We start from the raw sequence: 22500 nt of genomic DNA, 5'->3' as shown, positions 1-22500 counted from the left end.
CCACTACTACCGGCTTCACTTCATCCACTCTCCCAGACGAAAGAGCGTCGTCCGTCGCCTTTCGAAGGAACAGAACAGAGGCGGTGGCAGGCTAAAACCAATAGCTACTAGCGGTCTTGTCTTTCTCTCTGTGTGTCTGTAGTTCTACACCCAATACAAAGAAAAACCTCTGGTGATAAACACACTACAAAACCCGGCCGTTATTATGTCTCCCCATTTTCTTCCCCCGTCTTCTCCTTCGTTATTACCGGCGTCGTCACATCGCGCTTGGACGTGTTTTTGTGGGTGAGCGGTGACTGACTGAGAGGTGAGAAGGACCGCGTGTGAGCGACTAGCGCTGTTTGATAAAGAGAAAAGAATAGACCCGGTGAGGAGGAGGGAAAAGGGACGAAGAGCAAGTGAGTGCCAGACCAAACTTTAATGATAATATTATTATCAGTGCCTTGATTTTTCTTCTTTATTCATTCTTTGGTCTCACTGTCTACAAAAGACGCCATCAATTAACCAGTATTTTTTTGACCAATTGAAATGCCGGATCTGTGACACACCCTCTCGCCCACTCGGACAAATATGGCTGGTTATTTACAAACTAAAGAATAAAAAAGTTGACATCGCTATGCTCTTTGTTATTGTTTTTATACAGCTAGTTATGTGATTAGTTCTCACCAGATTCCCCCAATCAGACTAAACATTTAAGGTCGTGCATTGTTTTCTGTGCTTGTACCATTAATAAGAATAATTGAACTTGTGAGTATCTTACTTAAACGCAAACTATCGATGGTCATAGGACAAAGAAATCGTGACGTCACGTCTTATATTCTTCAGGTTCCAAATTCACTGGAAGTGTCTATGTAACCAGTCCTTTGGAGGACTAATAATGAATAGGTTAAATATTGAATCATAAAGTGGCATAACTATTTTAATAGCAGGATCCATATGCAGATTCTTAGGATTACGGAACGTAAAAGAGCGAGGATTAGAAAAGGGTTAGATTCGAAAATAAGATGCCATCACTCTGAAACCATACGTTCAAATAGACAAGGTATGTATAGTAGTCAGTCCTCCAAAAGAGGGGTTTTATACTTTCACTGAGATTGGAACCATTTTATTTTACATCACACTATTGTTCTCTATTCCGTGATGTTTTCTTTTTAGCACAAACGGCCATTGTTTACATGCGGATGACTGTCAGAGGGGTGTAGAAAATTAAAATTGAGCTTTATATAGATCAATATCCACTAAATGTGCTCAAAGTGCTTTACAAAGGGTCCTTTGTCAACAGCAACATTTAACATGTAGGATGGGACATGACGCCAGTTAGGCGATATTTTTTAAAATTTCGGACAAAGACAACGCTGTTAACGGCCAGGTACTTATTTTACACCTGTTTACGGTGAGAGAATGTGAGTACAGAGCCTTTTCCAAGGATTCAACTATGCTCCGAGCGCGAGGCTCGAACCCAGGACCTTCAGATCCGAAAGGGAGTGTCATACCACTAGACCACATAGCCGCAGGTGTAGTTAAGTTCACTCCCACTAGGTATCTATTGACCCTTTGAGAACCGGCGGGACTCAATTGCCTCAGATCACAATTGCATTCAATAGTTAGTCTGATATCACGTCGCCCAGCAACAGCGGCCATCGTGATTATAAACAAAGAAAATCGGTACTTTTTATTCTTCATGCTGGCTAGAACTTTTCATGTCTTGTGATCAGAATGTGTAAAAGACAAAACATGATCAGATTTATAATGTATTTTTTTCCTCTGAATACACTTTTATGCTCGTCGGAGAAAGATTTCATAAGGGCGTCCGTCATTGTTCCGATTGTTTAGAGCCAGTTGCTAAGTTACCATGCGTCATTACGAGGGAAGTAACGCCACGACTGTTGAAACCTATATCTGCCATTATTCATTTGTGGCCTACTGGGGGAATCTGGTTGTATATTTTCGGAATAGACAAGTTGAAGGAAATCAAATTAATAGTCAAATTGATCAGAATAAAGACATTTAAGAGATGTAAAGTTTAACTCTCTCCTTACCAACTATAGGAAAATCGTCACATTAGTTACGATACAACCAACATATTTCTATCCAAATTACTTTTGTACATCATAAATTTAAAGAAAATGAACAGTGCGTTGTGGAGCATGTTTTACTAAAGAAACTATGTATCGCAAGAACTTTACTGCTATTGTGTTTGCGTGATAAAAAAACCTACTTTTGTGTTAGTTGGTTGTGAGCTTTTGGGGGAAATCCTGAAAATGTCTGGTAGGGATAGAGTTAAGAAACAAAACTCATTCTTCTAAATATAGGAAATGGTCGTTTTGACTCACATTTAGTCGTTGATTTCACGGACTATCGTGAATGACATACTTTTGGTCTCCTTACTACTAAGCTTGTATTTACATTAAAGAAATACCAAGGATTGATGCGTTGACTAATTGACTGATTAATCTATTTAATGTTAGATTAATTGACCAATTGATAATGATGAAAATATTTGGTGTTGAATTGCCACAAGTGTAACAAACGAAATGAATATTTTATGTTGTGTATATCGCACGCCTGAAAGAGAGAGAGAGAGAGAGAGAGAGAGAGAGAGAGAGAGAGAGAGAGAGAGAGAGAGAGAGAGAAAACAAGTAGGAGTGAAATATCTGTTCAATGTTATAGTTATGATATAACGTTATTATAAGTGTAACTAAATGATAAATTGCCATATTTATTGACAATAAATATCTATTATTATTATTATTATTATTATTATTATTATTATTATTATTATTATTATTATTATTATTATACTCGTTTTAGTACTACCGCTGATACTGCGGTACCGTCAAATGGGGTAACTTTGCCTAAAGGGGAAACTTAACCTCTTGAATTTTTGATCAATAAGAGATTGTTAGGTTTGTGACAATTAATTATTTCCTTTGATAAAAATTAAAGTCTTTTAACATGTACAATAAAGAAATTCATACAAAATGCATTACATATATCTTAGTGAGGAAACAAAATCGACATAATAATCCTAAATGATACTCACCTTTTTAAAGTCAACTGCATCATAAATAGAGTGGGAATCGGACACATGACATTGGAAAAAAATTATAAACAACATGGTGTGTTTTGCGCTCATCACTAGGGAATTCCCTTCCTATAATAAGCGATTACGTGATAAATTAAGGACTTAAGTCCAAAATGATTTGCTGAAGGTCTCTAATAACTGCAACAAAGCTGAGCTTATTCAGAATGATTCAAATTCACAGAGGCAAAGTTTCCCCTTGAGGCAAATTACACAAGTTGACGGTACTCAGAAAGGATCGCGTGCTTTCGGATCGGACTGTCCTGGGTTCGAGCCTCGCGCTCGGCGCATAGTTTAGTCCTTGGAAAAGGCTCTTTACTCACATTCTCTCACCGTACTCAGGTGTAAAATGAGTACCTGGCCATTAACAGCGTTGTCTCTGTCTGAAAAAAAATGTAATATCGCCTAACAGCCGTCCTACATGTTAAGTGTTGCTGTTGGCCAAGGACCCATTGTAAAGCGCTTTGAGCACGATTAGTGGATATTGCGGTATATAAAAGCTCAATTTTTTAAAATTATTAACTCTCTCCTTACCGATGATTTTCAGTATTTTCCAAATAATTACAGGCTTACCCAGCAAAAAATGGATTTTTAAAACTCAAAAAAGCTCTCTACAAAACAAGTTTATGATCTTATTAATTAAACAAAGATCATTCTTCAAAGTTTGTGATGTACAAAATAAATCTGAATAAGACAAAAAATGTATATTGTGTCGTAACAAAAGTGACGATTTTGCTGTAGGTGGGTGGTAAGGAGAGGGTTAAACAATTTTGTCCAGACAACTCGTCTTTCAAATATCGAATGGACCAGTGGCGTGGCATACTTGACTTGACTTAGATGTCTTTCGCGTCTCGACCGAAAGATCGGGTCGCCTTGGCTGTTTCCAGTATTTCCTGTGTGAGGTGTCTCCAATATTGCCGGTCCTCTGCTAGGGTTCTCAGATTTTCAAGGTCCCCTGCCGTTATGAGACTAATGCTTTGTCCAAGTGTTGTGAGGTTTTTGTTTAGGATCACGGGGAGTGTTGTGATCGGTCTTCCTCTGAAAAGGTTCCCGTGTTTTTGGAAGTATCCCGACATGGCTTGGTTTGCTGGTATGTTTTTGTCCCTGCGTAGTATGTGACCGAAAAGTTGCCATCGTTGTTGTAAAATGTCAAGGGAGATTGGTCTTTCTTTTGTGATCTTATAGAGTGATTCATTTGAGATCTTTTTGGGGTATTTGATGTCCAGTACCCTTCTTAGCTGTGTGCGATGGAAGGCATCCAGATGTTCTTCTTCGGATTTTGTCAACGCCCAAGTGCCGCAGTTATACAGAAGTACCGGTTTTACAAGAGTATGGTACAGTTTCAGTTTGGTTTTTCTCTTTATTTTGTCACCTCTAATCCATACATTGGTGAGTTTACTGAGTGCGGCGTTTGATAGCTGTTTTCTTCTTTGTACATCCTCGGTGTCTCCAATTAGTGAGCCGACTTTCTTTGTTCTTTTCCATTCCTCTTTGGCGTGGCATGCTGACCGTATAGAGTGGTGCCTATGAAAATGACTTAAAACATGCTATATTTGTAAATACAAAACAAAAAAAAGAGAAAAAAAAAAGAAAGAAAAGACTTGCTCAAATAATTAAGACCTGGTATGAACCATTTCTCAGTTTTATTTATTTTTTTTAATGCTGTAATCCATTTTTAAAAGATGGATGCGGTGCCAGGCACCAAATTATCAACCAATATGGACCTGGAGTGGACCCTTATTTGACCAAAGACTCTCAAACCTGCGACTCACGACATAACACCATACTCTCCCGGTTCAAAGCTCATTGGAAGTGTGTAACAATTCATCCCGACAATGAATAAACAGTGCATAGGTTACACATTGAATCGTAAGGTTGCATAATTATTTTAGCAGCAGGCAGGATTCATTGGCATATTCGTATGATTACTTATATACTTAATCCTCTTCGGGCCTTGAGGCACATAGGGCATCCACCAGACATCTTCATTTTTTTGCGATCGGCTGCTTTTGCGATGGCTGTGTATTCCAGGACAGGCCTGCTTCCTTTAATTCTTTCTCCATGGTCCTTCGCCGGGTTTCTTTGGGTCTTCCCCGCTTTCTCTTCCCATCTACTGTCCAGCACAGGGTTGTCTTGGGAAATGACCCTTTTTCCATTCTGGGCACATGACCCAGCCAACGCCATCTTCTTCTTCTTTTTATTTGGCTTTCAATTCGTATGATTACCGGGCGTAAAAGAGCGAGAATGGATTATCTTTTTTGACGACAAGCATACATTTAGGCTAGAAAAAAAAGATTCCATCATTCTAAAACTAGAAGATCATTTGCACAATAATATAGATAGTATGCGCTTGGCTAAGAAGCTCATAACATTGCCATCCGGAAGTATACCGGACCAACACACAAAACTGTGTATCCATGAACGTTTATAGTCAGGTTAATACAGTTCAGTGAGCATTACTCATAAACGCGGATGGCAAAATACAATAACAAAGACCTGAGTGACGTTATCTTCGAACTATCTATATTGACCAGTCCTCCGGAGGACTGGTTGCACACTTCCAAGGAGACTGGAACCAGTATTTTTCCATCACATTATTGTACCCCATTGATGGCAGATTAACAATTGAATTATCATTGAAGTGAACAAAACATTTCTTTCTTCGTGAGCAATATAATATCAATGTATAGATAGAACCAAGATGACGTCACTCAAGCCTTTATTATTATATTTTGCCATCCGCGTTTGTGAGTGATTCTCACTAAACTGTATTATCCAGACTATAAAAGTTCATGGTAACACAAAGTTTTGTGTGGTGGTCCGCTATACTTCCGGATGGCAATGTTATGAGCTTCTTAACCAAGCGCATAATACTATCTATAGAGACTTCCATCTGGTATACAAGAGACAATCAAAACATATTTGGTATGTAAAAACTTGATGTCTTGGTGTGATTATCTACTCACAAACTGTTGTAAGCGAAAAATTGGGACTAAAATGGTCTATAAAACATAGATACACGCTCATCTACATAATTTTCCACTTGCATGTAAACAAACACAAGTACACACATACACGCACACACACCCACACACACACACACACACACACACACACTCTCTCTCTCTCTCTTTCTCTCTCTCTCTCTCTCTCTCTCTCTCTCTCTCTCTCTCTTTTCATACCTACAAACACCAACCCACACGTACACGAGCGTGTGCAAGCCCGTAATATTTCCTTTTAAAAACAACAATAATGTGCAAGTAATTTACCTACGCTTTTGATACAATAAAATAGGTTGAAAGCAACAAAAGACCTACAAAAAAATCAATAATAAATTTTTAAAAAATATAGGACAAATGTTTTTTGTAAATAAAAGGTAAATAAACAATGAAGGATAAATGAATGATTGAAAACAATATGACGAAGAACGAAACTTTGAAAATATTATGTTGCCGAGTTCAAGTTTTTATGAAAAAAGATCAACAATAACCTAAAGTAATTAAGGAATGAAGCAAGGAGAGGATTTCTTCAAAGATGTTAGTGGTAATTCTTTGTACGAGGTGGGAGGAACTGGAGGTTGAAGCGGTTAATGATGTTAAGTTTAACCCTTTCCTTACCAACTATAGGAAAGTCGTCACATTCGTTACGATACAATCAATATTTTTCTCATTCAAATTTCTCTTGTACATCATAAAATTCAAAGAAAATGAACAGTGTGTATGTAGAGTATAAGAAATTATTTATCGCAAGAACTTACTGCTTGTGTGTTTGAGTGATAAAAAAAATATATTTTTGTGTTAGTTTGGTGTGAAGTTTTGGGGAAAATCCTGAAAATGGCTGGTAAGGAGAGAGTTAAAACACACCCGACAATCGGTTGTTTGTTGCTTGCTCACGCGCGCATGTAAAATAAGGTGCAATAATTTTAATAATGTCAAACAGATGGAACCGGAGAAACCTTGTTGAAAATATTTCGTTCCCCCCCTAAATGCCAACACGCTTATGAATGAATCGCATTTTATATTGTTCCCATCCCGCCCCCTTCCTTTGCACGCTTTCCTGATTAGGACGGAGATATAGATGAAGGTAATAATTAGATTTTACAAAAATATGTTAATTAAAACAAATCGTGTTTTTATGAAAAACACCGCTAATAGGTTCCCCATAAAATTATCGTATAAACCAATGTTACTCGGTTCATGTTACAGAGCAATAGATTATATGATTTAACGAAGAAAAAATGAATATATATATATATATATATATATATATATATATATATATATATTCATTTTTTCTTATATATATCTTTTCTTTATATATATATATATATATATATATATATATATATATATATATATATATATATATATATATACTTTCACTTCCACTTCCTGATGAGAGCTAACGCTCGATACAACGTTATAGAAGTCAAACAATCATAATTATGTTTGAAATGTTTTTAAATAGCTCCTTTTATCAAAAAGTTGAGCACTATTATTTCATGGTTTTTGCTTTTATAATTTATAAAAAAAAATTTAAAAATATTGGAGAGGAAAATTGATTGAAAAAAAAAATAATAAAGAAAAAGAAAAGAACGATGAAAATTTAGAAAAAAAATAAAATAGGAAAGAATGATTAAAATAAATTTTTAACAATCAATGTACAAAGAAATTACAAAGTGACTCCCTCTCTCTCTCTCTCTCTGTCTCTCTCTCTCTCTCTCTCTCTCTATCTCTCCCTCTCTCTCTCTCTCTCTATCTCTATCTCTCTCTCCCTCTCTCTCTCTCTCTCCCTCTCTCTCTCTCTCTCTCTATCTCTATCTCTCTCTCTCCCTCTCTCTCTCTCTCTCCCTCTCTCTCTCTCTGTATGTATGTATGTATGTATGTATGTATGTGTGTGTGTGTGTGTGTGTGTGTGTGTGTGTGTGTGTGTTGCTTTGTTTTTGTTCTTTTCTCTCAACTCTATGTAAGTCTCATATTTTGGGGGGTTTATTTTTCATTCTGTTTCGCACTGTGTCAGAACCGCTAAAAACTACGTGTGCATAATATGTGCAGATCTGATTACCGAATACAATTATAGTCGTGATTTAACAATGTTGTGTTCGTTTGATAGTACAGATTTACAAAACGATAATGAGCCCATAACAAATTTGGTTATCAGACCTGCATATAAGTTAACGTCAGCCTGACATATTCCTTTTAATTGAATTCTTTTATAATTAAATACATTTTGGCGCATTCGCCGTTTAAGGTAAAAATATGAACATATGGGAAAGTCGCATACACTAGAAGAGGAGATAGAAAAGAAACCACAAACATCTCAAGAATCCAGCTGTTTCATAAACACTTTTTCAGATTATTTCATTCATTTACATTTCATGTAGGGGTTTCCCTTCTACGCAACAAGTTAACTACTCCATTACCACATTATCTCGTTCATAATCTGTGGTGTTTCATTCATCCTGCTTTGTTGATAAAGGGGAAACCCGAAACGTTCATTTGCTATGTTTTTGTAATTAAATTGAAGCTAACATTCAATTTCACATTATTATCTACTGCTGCGCAACAGAAAAAAGCACTCATTTTGAACGCGTTCTTGGACATCAGTTAGAGAGGTCGCCATCAGCCTAAGGTATGTTGTAATTTATGCTTAAATTTATTTAAACCGACGAATATTATTGTAGCGATCGGTTTAGGCGCTTTTGAGGTGGATGGCCCGTTTAGCGGAAACATTGAAACTTGATGTATCAATATTTGGTTAGAGGGAGAGAGAGAGACAGAGAGAGAGAGAGAGAGAGAGAGAGAGAGAGAGAGGAGAGAGAGAGAGATAAATATATATATATATATATATATATATATATATAGAGAGAGAGAGAGAGAGGGGGAGAGAGAAAGAGATAGAGAGATAGATATAGACATATATATAGAGAGAGGGATATATATATATATATATATATATATATATATATATATATAGATATATATATATATATATATATATATATATATATATATATATATATATATATATATATATATATAGAGAGAGAGAGAGAGAGAGAGAGAGAGAGAGGGGGAGAAAGATATATATATATATATATATATATATATATATATAGAGAGAGAGAGAGAGAGAGAGAGAGAAAAGGACACTGTTCCCGCCTTTGTACAAATGCGTGGAGTAGCGAAACGGTGGTGTGTGTTATCGGAGGAACGCAAAGGCCGGGTTTTCAAATAATAATAATAATAATAAATGGCATTTATATAGCGCTTTACCCCGTTGTCACAGGCTCTAAGCGCTTTACAGTGATAAAAAACAAAACAGATTACAGTGAGACAAGTGTGAAGGAAACGTGATACGAATTCAATTTAACAACAACAAAATATGAAAATAATATTGCAACATTATGACGTAAAAAGATAAAACTTTAAGCGAGATTTGAACGTTGTCAACGAATCCGAGCATCTCACGTGTGACGGGAGAGAGTTCCAAAAATGGGGGGCCGAAAATTTTAAAAAAAAAACTGTTCACCTATTTTACGCAATGGCTTAGGTCGTTTGACAAGGATTGATTGGTCATTGCTTGACCTCAAGTTTCTATTGGGGACATATATGTTTAGAAGGTCTTTAATATAGGAGGGACTGTTCGTGCTCAGGGATTTGTAGACAACAGTACAAATCTTATAGGCAACTCTTTTTTCAACAGGAAGCCAATGAAACTCACGGAGAAGAAGAGTTGCTGACGGGTATTTTTTGTTATTGCGTACAATGAGCCTGGCTGCGTTATTTTGAGCAACCCGAAGTTTGCTAATTTTGTCTTTAGCCCAAATTCGCCCAAAGGGAGTTACAATAGTCCAATTTAGATAAAACCAGGGGATTAATTAAAAGTTCTGTTATATGCTTCGGTATTAAATTACGAATTTTGCTTATTTTTTTTATTTCTATGTACATAGATTGTATGGTGTTATTCACCTGGCTTGTCATGGAAAGATCTTTATCAATGATGACGCCAAGGCTTTTTGCTTTATTTGAAAATTCTATTGTGCTATTTCAGAGAGTAATAGGTGATTTATTTGCCTGTTTAAGGATACTCGGCCTTCCACACATTAAAATCTCAGTTTTACTATCATTTAAATTTAACTTATTGTGGTACACCAAAGATTTAATTTCATTAAAACAGCTCGTAATTCGTTGTATTAAGAACTGTAAATTACTAAGGGGTGCTGAATCATATATTTGCGTATCATCTGCATAAAAATGATAACTCAGATTGAATCTGGATATCACACTAGAAAGGGGCTGCATATATACAGTAAAAAGGACAGGGCCAAATATTTCTATAGGAGTTCTTAGGGCCAGTGTTTTCCAGACAATGATAGACTAGGACACATGCTTTGAATTAGACCCTTTTCTCAACAGGCAGCCAGTGTAATCTTCGAGGGAGAGGTGTGGCAGAGTCAAACATCCGCCTTCGAAAGACCAATCTGGCAGCATTTCACCTCCGTTTTGGGAGACCTTCCATAAGCTACTATATCCCAAGTATTCTTGTTCTAGTAGGGGGTTTGGGAGGGGGGAAACTTTTTTTTTCAAGTCTCACCCCCCTCCCAACCCCCAACACTAGAACTTCTAGTAGGGGGTTTGGGAGGTGGGGGGGGGGGGGAGACTTTTTTCAAAAAAAGTTCCCCCCCCCTCCCAAACCCCCTACTAGAACAAGAATTCTTGGGATGTAGTCGCTTATGGAAGGTCTCCCCCTCTACTCCGTTTTATCGTTATTAAACCTCAACCTGTTCCCACCCATCAAATGCCCTTAAACCCAGTACACATTTTTCATATGTACTACTGACATTTTGTAAGTTTTTAGTACACTAAGATGCAAATAACTGGGTGTCATCAACATGCTGGTGATAGGACAGGCCTAAGCCCCTGATGATAACCTTTGAAAGTGGATGTATGTAGAGAAAAAAAATCAAAGGTCCAAGAACTGATCCCTGTGGGACACCGCATTCTAAAGGAATTTGATCGGACCTCAAACTATTCACAACTACAGCTAAAACTAAAACGCTAGTCTAAGTCTAACACAAAAACACTCTCCCAGATCTATGCAGGCCTAGGAACTCATTTTACACCTGAATCCGGTGAGATAATGTGAGTAAAAACCATTTCCCAAGGACTTCACTATGTCCCGCTTAAAGTAAGACTCGTATTCTGAACCTTCCGGTACGAAGGGGAGCCTCATACCACAAGACCATATAATCACGTAACAAAAATGAACAACACAAAAAATTCTACCAAAAAAAAAAAAAAAAAAAACAAAAAAAAAAAACAAAGAAAAAATTAAAACAAATAAAAGAAAAAAAAGGAAAAGTAAACAAGTAAAATATTTGCTATTTAACTCAATCGATTATTTTTCCCTTTCGCAAAAGATGCTGTTTTTTTAGAATAGGTATAATTTTTAAAAAAGCATCAGCGTATGTTTTTTTTTTTCTTCTTCTTCTTCTGAAATTTTAAAAGCTGAAAATATCCAGGATTTGAGTAAGATGGACAGTGACTATCTAGGCGACGTGATGGGATACCCCCTGTCCCAGTGCCTCTCAGAGTTGTTGAATTTGAGGCCCATCGACCCGATTGAGTGGATCGCTCATTGGTTATACAAATACAAGGACAGTGAACTTTACTTTTATGAAAAAACAGTTTTTAACAAGGTAGGTAAAATTGTTACAATGATTAGAATTACTAATATTTGTTACAGTGAATGGCATAATCAGTCTGATGGTGAAAAGGTTTGAACTGAGATATTGCCACGTTTAGTTAGAAGGTCAATGTTGAGCAAAAATGAGTTCATGTCAAAAAAGATTAAATCAACCCCTTTTCTACATCTTCGAGAAATGTGACCCACCGTATCGAATCGGTATTATGTCGGGATCCACTCTGTAAGGGAAATCGAATTCATAGCCACAAATATCCAACTTGGGTTTAATTTCTGTACGTTATGGTGGAGTATAAAGACTATTTCTTGCATTGCAAAAACTTCTAAGCTCCAATTTCTCATCAATATTTCTCTAAATTCACTTTTTGGGGTCTGAATCATCCCCGACATAATACAGTGTTGAGACGGAGGGTCACAAATATCAAAGCTAAATTTCACTTTAAAATATTTTTTTACAGTCAGTCAAGTTGAAAAAGTTTGAAATTTGAGAAATGTTGCTGGATACCTTTCCCATACATCTGACCATAACTTCATGAAAAACCACCCGATTTACTTCAAATTAAGATTAAAATGTTCTGGGTAGCAAATTCTTTCAGAAAATGAAAAAAAAATGTAAATCCAAAATGTACAACTTGAGACTGATTATGTCATGCACTGACACATATTCTAATAACAAGAATATGAAATTGTGATGATCGATTGATTGATTGATTGATTGACTGATTGATGATGATGATGATGACGATGATGATGATGACGATGATGATGATGATGATGATGATGATAGCGATGAAAATCACAGTTAATTAAATTCTCACATGTCTAGTTATTTTAACTTTAAAATTCCGCCATGGCAATATTGGCTGATTCCAACGTAACACCAATTGGCGACTGGTCACACATACAGAGTCAACCCAGGGAGGACGAGGATATTCCAAAATTTTTGGATTTTGTTTTTCGAGAGTTTTACGGTGTTTCCGACACATTCAGGTCATTTCAGTGCCAGAAAAAATAGAGAGAAAATGAGTCAAAATGCCTCATTTAACACAAACGAGAATAATAAGCAAGAGAAAATGGAATGGTTCAAATAGGGAACATGTAGATTCCAAGAGCACACAATCAGTGTGCTTCGTTGGAGATCACCTAAAAGTCTCATCCAGACACAAGCACATGTCCCTACTAAGAGGAATACACTCAAATGCTTACAGACCATGATGTCCAACAAATATAATCTCCCAAAACCAATACTTTACATTTGACTGGCTTATTCTCAGCCAAGGACTCCGCCAGGGCCAGAGAACGGTGAGAGAATGCGAGTAAAGAGCCTTTTCCAAGGACTCAACTATGCGCCGAGCGCGAGGCTCGAAACCAGAACGTTCCGATCCGAAAGCGAGTGTCATACCACTAGACCACACAGCCGCACAATTGTTACTAGATAAATGTAAATCCAAATGAATATCGTTTGTCTCATTGCAGGACTTATATCTCAATCGTCTCCGGATGAGAAAAGAAGAGGAGAAACGCCTAGAGAGCGTGCAAGCCATGAATGAGGAGATAAATGATATAAAGGTTTGGACATTTCAAATTAAATTCATGTCTGGGTTTTTTGTTTGTTTTTTGTTTTTTTTTGTTGTTTTTTTTTGTATAGTTTTGTTTTTGTTTTTGATTTATGTAATTTTTTTTTTTTGGGGGGGGGGGGGGGGGTGGTGGTTGGCAGCGTGACTAGTCGCTAATCGGGTTCGACTACCAGGCACGCTGTGTGTGTGGCCTTGGGCAAGAACCCGAAACGGCAGCGCATCTTGTTGAACGGTGTTTTGTGACGATGCTACCGAGCGGGTTCGCGATGGTGCACGAATGCGGACCGGACTTTGCTGATCATCATAACATAGTAGAGTGAGAACCATAAGAGGCTGCTGCGCTAGCTCACTTTGTGGCGCTAAACTTTACAGCCGACGACACGCACGGCCTGTGTTATTCCAGTCTTCCATTGGAATAGAACCGGGAAACGTTTTCACCTTTGGGACAAGTAAAGGGAATTTTGCACTTTGGAATGGCGAACATGTTTTCAATCGCTGCACGAGCATGCAAGTACCCGGTGGGAACAAAGTTCAAATTTAAAAAAAAGAAGAATGCAAGAACTCTTTTATTTTATCCGTCGGAAGATTCTGATTTCGTAATCTATTTTTGAAAGACATATTAAAACAAATCTAATACGCTTCAACAGTCGAAACGTCACTTCTCCATTAATGACGCATGGTAACTTAGTAACTGGCTCTAAACTATCGGGAAAATGGCGGACGCCCGTTAGAAATACTTCTCCGACGAGCATAAAAGCGTTTCCAGAGGAAAAAAAAACATTATAAATCTGATCATGTTGTGACTTTTACACAGTCTGATCAAAAGTCATATGAAAAGTTCTAGCCAGCATGAAGAATAAAAAGTACATATTTTCTTTGTTTAGAACCACGATGGCCGCCGTTGCTGGGCGACGTGACATCAGACTATTGAATCTAATTGATACTACTTGTCGACTGCCACAATTTAGTTAAATTTATCGTTAGACAATTTGACGTCATGTTTCTCCAAATCTATTTAATGTGTTTTTAGGACCGGTACTTTTTTTTTTCCAGCAGATAATAATTCACCTACGGTCTTTTGCCAAATGAGTAATGGTAGAATATTATTTCTTATCTTCGACTGCACTCCAAAATTTTCAGCTTTACCCCAGAAATCAAGCGATGGATTAGTGTCCATACGCATCAAAAGATTATTTCAGCTGGCCCGTGAGCAGGATTTTAAAACTTTGATTGAAGTTTAAGCCAATCAAATGGGCAAGAATATTCGGCAGTCATTGAATAGTTTTTTTTTATTCAACGGGTTCAAGACATCTTTACAGAATACGTTTTTACTAAGAAATTATAGGATTTTACAACATTCGATGATGATGATGATGATGGTGATTGTGATGGTGGTGGCGTATGGCGATGGTAAACAACCTTAAAAATATATATCATGGCAACCATCCAGTAATCTGTAACTTGAATCAATGATAGTAATAACAATAATAATAATAATAATAATAATAATAATAATAATAATAATAATAATAATAATAATAATATAATAAAAATAATGATAATAATAATAATAATAATAATAATAATAATAATAATAATAATAATAATAAAAATAATAATAATAATATAATAATAATAATAACAACAATAATAGCAGTAGTAATAATAATAATAATAATAATAATAATAATAATAATAATAATAATAATAATAATAATAATAATGATGATGATGAGGATGATGATGATGAGGATGATGATGATGATGATGATGATGATGATGATGATGATGATGATGATGATGATGATGCATTAAGGGCCACATAAAGTTTGCCTGTCGGAAGCTAAGTCAACATCAACGAGTAAAGACGGTGACAAGGGTCAAATGGAATGCGGCCGGCCCGACCTTGTGGAAGACCTGCTACTTGAACGATGTGTCAGACGTTTTCGAGGTGGACACTCGTTCCAGGGACAACATCAATTCGGAAAAGACCTGTCACCACCTACGTGCAAATACCGTTGTGCCCAGTCAAAAGCAGTCTGTGCGGCTATATGGTCTAGTGCTATGACACTCGCTTTCGGATTGGAAGGGCCTGGGTTCGAGCCTCGCTCGGCGCATAGTTGAGTCCTTGGAGAAGGCTTTTTACTCACATTCTCTCACCGTACTCAGGTGTAAAATGGCCGTTAACAGAGTGGTCTGTCCGAAAAATAAATTGTAATATCGCCTGATAGTCGTCATGTCTCGTTCTAGATGTTAAAAGTTGCTGTTGGCCAGGGACCCCTTGCAAAGCGCTTTGAGCTCGTTTAATGGATATTGCGGTTTATAAAAGCTGAAATTAGCTCAGTTTAAATCGCTTGGAGACAATAGATGCAATACAATGTATATGATACTGTATTACCAAAAATCTATTTTGTTAGCAGGTACATTCGCCCCAAAATACTACAGTACTAAGTTATTTAGGAAAAAAAACTATGGAACAAATTTGTTCATTAAAAAGAAATTAATAATTAGTGATCAAGCACATACAGAACAGCAGAATAAATGGTCTCTTTAACTCACTCAACCCTGACAACGACTAAATCCGTAGTTTACCCGGGTTACTTTTACGCCATGCCTATTTATTACATTTTTATAAGACAAATTATAGGCGTAGTATCAAAACTAATGTTTTTGGTTTTTGCATGTTAATGATAGTTGGATAAAACTATCTATGTACATGCTCATTTTCAATACTTTTTCTTCCAATTTGGAATTCTTCTAGGATTGAGTGAGTTAAGGTTAAAACAGTGAACATGCTTGCTGCTCTGTCCATACTTTTTCGACATTAAAATAAAGCTGCACCTACTATTATCTTGATCATAGATCGTCAGTGTTTTTCTTTTTTTTTTTTTTTTTTTTTTTTTTGGGGGGGGGGGGGGTATTTTTTTGGCGGGGCGGGGGGGGGGGGGGGGGGGGGGGGGAGGTTCGTTATTTAACTCAGAGAAAATAATTAAAACGATTTTTCTTCCACAGTTTTTTTTTTACCCCAAAATACCTTGGTATTGGGGCATTTTTGTGGCATATATTACGAAAACGACGTTTTAGCACGGTCTCATACCTTTCTATCTCCCCTTCCTCCTCCTCCTCTTCCTCCTCCTCCTCCTCCTCCTCCTCACATCAGAACAAGCTAACCGCCAACGCCCCCAAGCTTTTAGCAATGAGGATGGCCCAACAACGACAGTGCCACCGGTTTACAAGGCAACCCAAGAAAAAAGTTGAGGAACCTACGCCGACTCAACAGCAGTCTACGTTAATGGCAATGATGGCCAACGCTTCGGAACGAATGGGAAAGGTTTTGCAACAAGGACTAAAACAACAGAAGCAACAATCCAAAAAGAAAGGTGGACGACGTCGATTAGAGGGCCGATCAGGAAGCGAATCATCGTAAGAAAACTGTTTGACCATCGTAAATTTATTCGATTGTAGACATCGTCTATTTTAGTGTGTTATTTTTAATAATAATATGTTATTAGGCTTGATTGATATGGGTAATTAAAAAACAAACAAAAAACAACCCATAATACCTGAGAGTTTATAATGCGCAATAATATCCACTTGTGCGGCTATGTGACCTAGTGGTATGACACTCGCTTTAGGATCGGAAGGTCCTGGGTTCGAGCCTAGCTCGGCGCATAGTTGAGTCCTTGGAAAAGACTCTTTACTCACATTCTCTCACCGTACTCAGGTGTAAAATGAGTACCTGGCCGTCAACAGCGTTGTCTCTGTCGGATATAAATTGAAATATCGCCTAACAGGCGTTATGTCTCGTTCTAAATGTTACGTGTTGCTGTTGGTCAGGGACCCTTTGTAAAGCGCTTTGAGCACATTTAGTGGATATTGCGCTATATAAGAGCTCTAGTTTAGTTGTTTGTTTTTTTAATGTTCCAAAAATCTAGCAAACCCCAGACACCAACAATAATCAAAATGTTGGACGAGACGAGACGAGACGCTTAGGCTGTCGTAAAGTTTTTCGACAGAGCAAAACAGTTACCTGCTAAGAACTAATGTTACACCTGATTATTGTGAAGTTATAAATACTATCATATCAAGGGGGGGGGGGGGGGGGGGTGTGTGTGTGCTATGGACTCAGTGTAAAAATAAAGGGAAAAAAAAATAAGATTGAATGATATGACTGACATCCTGTATGTGCTGAAATCATGATTTATCTCGAAACCACTAGTTAGGTTAATTTCAGTTGTTTTATAAAATACACACAAAATGACAAAATATATTTTATATAGTAATACCAGTTACAGTTATCAAATGTCGCTTACGATTGTACGAGGAAACAACACTGTCATAAGTACGATGTCGGTAAACGTATATAAGGGGGCAGCGTGGCTTAGCCGCTGCGTTGTGTGGCCATGAGCGAGTCACCTCGCCCGAGTTCAAGTTGCGGCGCTGCACTACGATTGACGCCTGGGTTATTCCAGCCTTCCCCTGGAATAGACCCTAGAGACAAATTTCCCCTCTGGGACGAATAAAGGGAATTTTATTTTATTTTATATTGTTGTTAAAAGAAATGCATACAATTTGTAATAAACTCGAGCACTTATAAAGCGCAACCAAACGTGCTCAAAGCGCTTTACATGAGGTCCCGAGCCAACAGCAACAATTAACATGTAGGACGAAAAAGACGTCTTTTAGGCGATATTATTACAATTGTGAATAAAGAGGAGCATTCTCCAAGGATTCAACTATGCACCACTCAGAGTGGGACTCGAACCCTGGACCTTCCAGTCCGAAGGCGAGTGTCATACCACTAGACAACATAACAGCACAATGACACATGAATATTCATGTTTGGTAAAAATTGAAGAAAAAATCGAAAACACAATGTTATTTATAAAATTATTTTTTTAAAAAATTAAACTTTATCTAGCGCAATATCCACTAAATATGCTTAAAGCGCTTTACAAGGGGTCCCTGGCCAACAGCAACATTTAACATGTAGGACGGGACATGACGCCTGTTAGGCGATTTTACAAGTTTTCGGATAAAGACAACGCTGTTAACTGACAGGTACTCATTTTACACCTGAGTACGGTGTGAGAATGTGAGTAAAGGGCCTTTTCCAAGGACTTAACTATGCGCCGAACGCAAGCCTCGAATCCAGGACCTTCCGATCCGAAAGCGAGTGTCATACCACTGGACCAGATAGCCGCAAATAATAAATGTTTTGATTCAATGCTGACGTCCTATTTTAAAAAAGACGTATTTAAAATGTTGGCCAGAAAACTCGGCCTTCAAAATTCGAATTAATTATTAAAATCATTCTCATGTCGACAAAAAAATCCGAACGCTTGATACTTCGCGAAATCCCAGGTTTGAGACCGTTTGCCAAAATATTTCTAAAACTACCGGGCGTGGAGGTTTTGTCGCTGACAAGGTAATACATGAACATTTCTTCTTTTTGGTTGTAAAATTTCATATGAATATGACGAGTACTTTTCCCGTATTTTACAAAACATCATCCTAATTTGCTCTTCAAGTTTCAATCTTTTAATCTATTTATTACGCAAGATACAACCAAAGGTCGAAAATAAATGCCGAAAAAGCGTCCCATATTTTCGCGTTTTTTTCCCTCTTTGCGGGTCATCCAAATTAATGACACCTTTGAAACTGCATAACTTGTTTATTTATGAATGGATTTTCAAAATTCAAAAACATTTTTACTTAGTGGAGATAGGGCTTTGATTTTAGACAAAAATTTTCCTCAAAAAGAGAAAAAAACATTTTTCATAGTCATTCCTACCAAATGAGAGTCATTCTAATCGATTCATATACGAAGGACGAGTTTTCTGTTCAATGCTCCGTATATGTCACGCGTAGCAGTCTTCTATAGCACTTGCTTTCAAGCGCCCTTACGCGCCGTTGTGCATCCATTGTAAGAGTCCAGGCTTCGCATCCGTACAACAAGGTTGGCAGCACCAGTGATTTATACAGTTTGACCTTTACAATAAGACTCATGCTACTTTTCCAAATCTTTGTTAATTGAGTCATCACTGATGTTGCCATTGCAATTCTCTTTCGAATTTCAATTGTGCTAGTGCCATCTTTGCTTAGTGTCACACCTATATATTTGAATGTCGTGACCTCTTTTAGTTTTTCATTTCCCACTGTGATGTTTGTGTTGCTTTCTGCGTTGCTGTTCACCAAGATTTGTGATTCTTCGGTACTTATTTCCATTCCGTATTGCGAAGCACATTCACCTAGACGGTCTGTTATGACGTAGTTCTGGTTCTGTGCCTGCCAGTAGGTCAATATCGTCCGCAAATCTTAAATTCGACAAAGGGCGGCCCCTGATGGAAATCGAGGTGTGGTAACCCTCCAGCACATCTTGCTTGATGCTTTCAAGGAATATATTGAATTAGTAGTTGTAAGCTTCGCAGTCCGAATGACGCTTGCTGAGAATTGTGTGATTCAGTCATGGTCAATAAGTATAGCTGCTCTCTCCATCCATGTTGTTAATTGTTTCCTTTGGTCGCGGTCCTGGGCCAGAGTTTTGAGGCTGTCAAGATCTTGTTTTGACTTTAGTACGGAGGGCACTGCAGTATTTCTGAGTTCTTCAGGGATTAATTCGGCCTCATCTGAATCCAGACGTTTCTGATACGTAGAGAGGTCCTGGTCTATAAAATTATGGTACTGCGCACGCTGCAGTTAAATATTTTCTCCACGGTATTTCTTCCTGTTCTGAATCCTGCCTGTTCTTCTGCCAGTATTTCTTCTGTTCTAGATTTCATTCTGCTATGGATTATTCGGAGCATGACTTTGCTTGGATGGCTTATCAAGCTTATTGTTCTATAATTCTTGCATTGTTTTAAGTTCCATTTATTTGGGAGGGGTATGACGATGGATTGTGTCCATTCTTTGGGCCATTCTTTCTGATCTAATATCTTTTGGCAGAGCATTGTGAACACGTTTATTACTTCTTCTCCGCCGTATTTTAGCAGTTCAGTTGGCATGTTGTCAATTCCTTGTGACTTATTTGCTTCAACTTCTTCCTTAAAAATGGCTGGGTATCGCTCACTTCCGCTGTGTCACAAATTGTACGAAGTACTGAATTGCTTGTATTTAGCTCTATGTTGTACAGGTCACTGCATACTATTCAGTCCATCTTTTAGTTACTTCATCTTTGTTTGTCAGCAAGTTGCCATTTTTGTCTTCGATTGCGGTAGTTTTTGGTTGTACAGATTTTGTAATTAGCCACAGTGTATTATAGGCATACTTGTTGTCTCCCCGTACCATTCCTTGTTCGATGTTACGGCATTGTTCCATCACCCATTTTTCTTTTGTGTTACGTAGTTTTTTCCTCACCTCTTCGTTTACTTGGGACCTTGCTTTATCCTCAGCACTAACGTGATTCTTGCTCTTCAGGTTTCTTCGTTAGTGCAATGCTTTTAATTCTCCACACAAAAAGATGGTACGATTTTGGTTTAAGCTTATTCCTTGCCAAATCAATATAATTATTGGGTTTGAATATCATTTCATTCTAAACTGTCTTCATCGAAATAACATCTCTTCGGAAATTGTCTCCTTTCAAATTTCGATCAGTTTCTGATTTAGAAAAATGCACTTAAGAACCAGTCTTGGTTTTATCAAAATCCACAAAAAACACATTTCTTTTTTACTTTTCTGAATGAGCTCTTTGGAATCGTGGTTCGAAGCATAACAAAAAGTCCAAAGTTACGATTGTTTGAGGAGTTAAGAATTTTACTGCTGTATCAGGGTCGAAATAGGTCAGAAATAAAGTCCTCGCTTTACTTCTTTGTCCTCCCCGCAGATTTTTATTTCTCGGTAATAGGCTTCAACAGTCGTGACGTCACTTTCCTCGTAATGACGCATAGTAACTTAGTAACTGGTTCTAAACTATCGGAACAATGGCGGACGCCCTTATGAAATACTTCTCCGACGATCATAAAAGTGTATCCAGAGGAGAAAAACATAATTCTCATCATGTTTTGACTTTAATACATTCTGATCACATGACATGTGAAAAAGTTATAGCCAGCATGAAGAATAAAATGTACCGATTTTCTTTTTTTAGAAGCAACCTGCTCGTTGCTGGGCGGACGTGACATCAGACTATTGAATCCTATTGGATTTTTCGATTGTAGAACGTCCCTTTTGGTGGCCAGGCGGAAGTATTGTAACAGTCAGGGTTCAATCTTCCCATCGTCGCCAAAGTTTTGTTTCTCTATTGTCTTCTGACACATCTCTACTTAATTTATTTCTTGTTATTATTCTTTACTTTTATTTGAGCAGTACTGAAAGATGACAAGCTATATCATTTCCATGTGTGTGACTGAATCAAATCAATGTAAATAGTAGTATGTCGGAATGAACTGGTTGAGGAAAAATGAGTTTGTCCAATGAATTGCAGTACTCTGTAAATACACCTAATTAAAACGTTGGCCAGAAAAACGCAGTTTGAGAAGTTTTTTCCAAGGAGAGTGTCATTTACCTCGAATTGATATTTGAAAGACACGTTTCCTATGTTGTTGTTTTTTTTTGTGTGCAAAGTATGGCAGTTAACTGGTTAAAGACAAAATGATTAACAATAGAAAATGTTAAAATTTAAAAATAAACTTTACTCTTCTCAATGGCGGCATTTATTATCAATCAAACAGTATAAAGATAGAATTCAATTCTAAGCATCACGTTCATCCCGACAAGATACTGTTTTGAGACGATTGTTCAAAAAATATTGTCCATTTTATGCTTATGATAGTGTCTTACTTTATATATTTTTGCAGAGAGGAAGAGGAGGAAGAAGAAGAAGAAGAAGAAGAGGAGGAGGAGGAGGAGGAGGAGGAAGAGGAGGAGACCGACGAGACCGAAGAAGAGTCTCAGGTGGCAACAAAAGGCAAACCGCCCTTGAAACAAGATGCTGGGTTTAAAGTTAAAACTCCCACAGTCTCAATGATGGAGTTACAGAAAAAAATGGACAGACAACTGCCCCAACCTCATGTCCAACATCCAAAGAAACCAGTTAGTAAACCACCTTCAACGGCTAAGATGAAACCACATAAAATTATCAGCGAAGCGAAATGGCAAAAAGAAGCAGCCTCACACTTAGGCATCTCGGTGGACGAC

General features: G+C 37.4%; 2 protein-coding genes across 3 annotated transcripts in view; one reads left to right on the top strand and one right to left on the bottom strand.

Moving 5' to 3' along the window:
- LOC144969470 (uncharacterized) overlaps positions 1-154 on the bottom strand; it is a 187990-nt gene extending 187836 nt beyond the window's left edge. The window contains exon 1 of one of the 2 annotated variants that reach the window (XM_078908593.1): positions 1-154. This exon is cut by the window's left edge and continues 260 nt beyond it. The gene's annotated coding sequence lies outside the window, so the exon portion shown is untranslated. The other variant, XM_078908594.1, reaches the window with a different exon arrangement.
- Positions 155-11595: 11441 nt separating this feature from the next.
- The window catches only part of LOC144967165 (uncharacterized), a 16453-nt gene continuing 5548 nt past the window's right edge, over positions 11596-22500 (top strand). The window contains exons 1-4 of the mRNA XM_078904066.1: positions 11596-11783; positions 13265-13357; positions 16526-16788; positions 22161-22500. The exon at positions 22161-22500 is cut by the window's right edge and continues 1357 nt beyond it. Coding sequence (XP_078760192.1) covers positions 11619-11783; positions 13265-13357; positions 16526-16788; positions 22161-22500 — 861 coding nt within the window. The 5' untranslated portion in view covers positions 11596-11618. The remainder of the gene's footprint in view (positions 11784-13264; positions 13358-16525; positions 16789-22160) is intronic.

Source organism: Berghia stephanieae, chromosome 3, assembly GCF_034508935.2.
Source record: "Berghia stephanieae isolate SIO BIC M18660-M18661 chromosome 3, UCSD_Bste_1.3, whole genome shotgun sequence".
Taxonomy (NCBI): Eukaryota; Metazoa; Mollusca; class Gastropoda; order Nudibranchia; family Aeolidiidae; genus Berghia; species Berghia stephanieae.
This window is presented reverse-complemented; position numbering and strand designations above follow the sequence as displayed.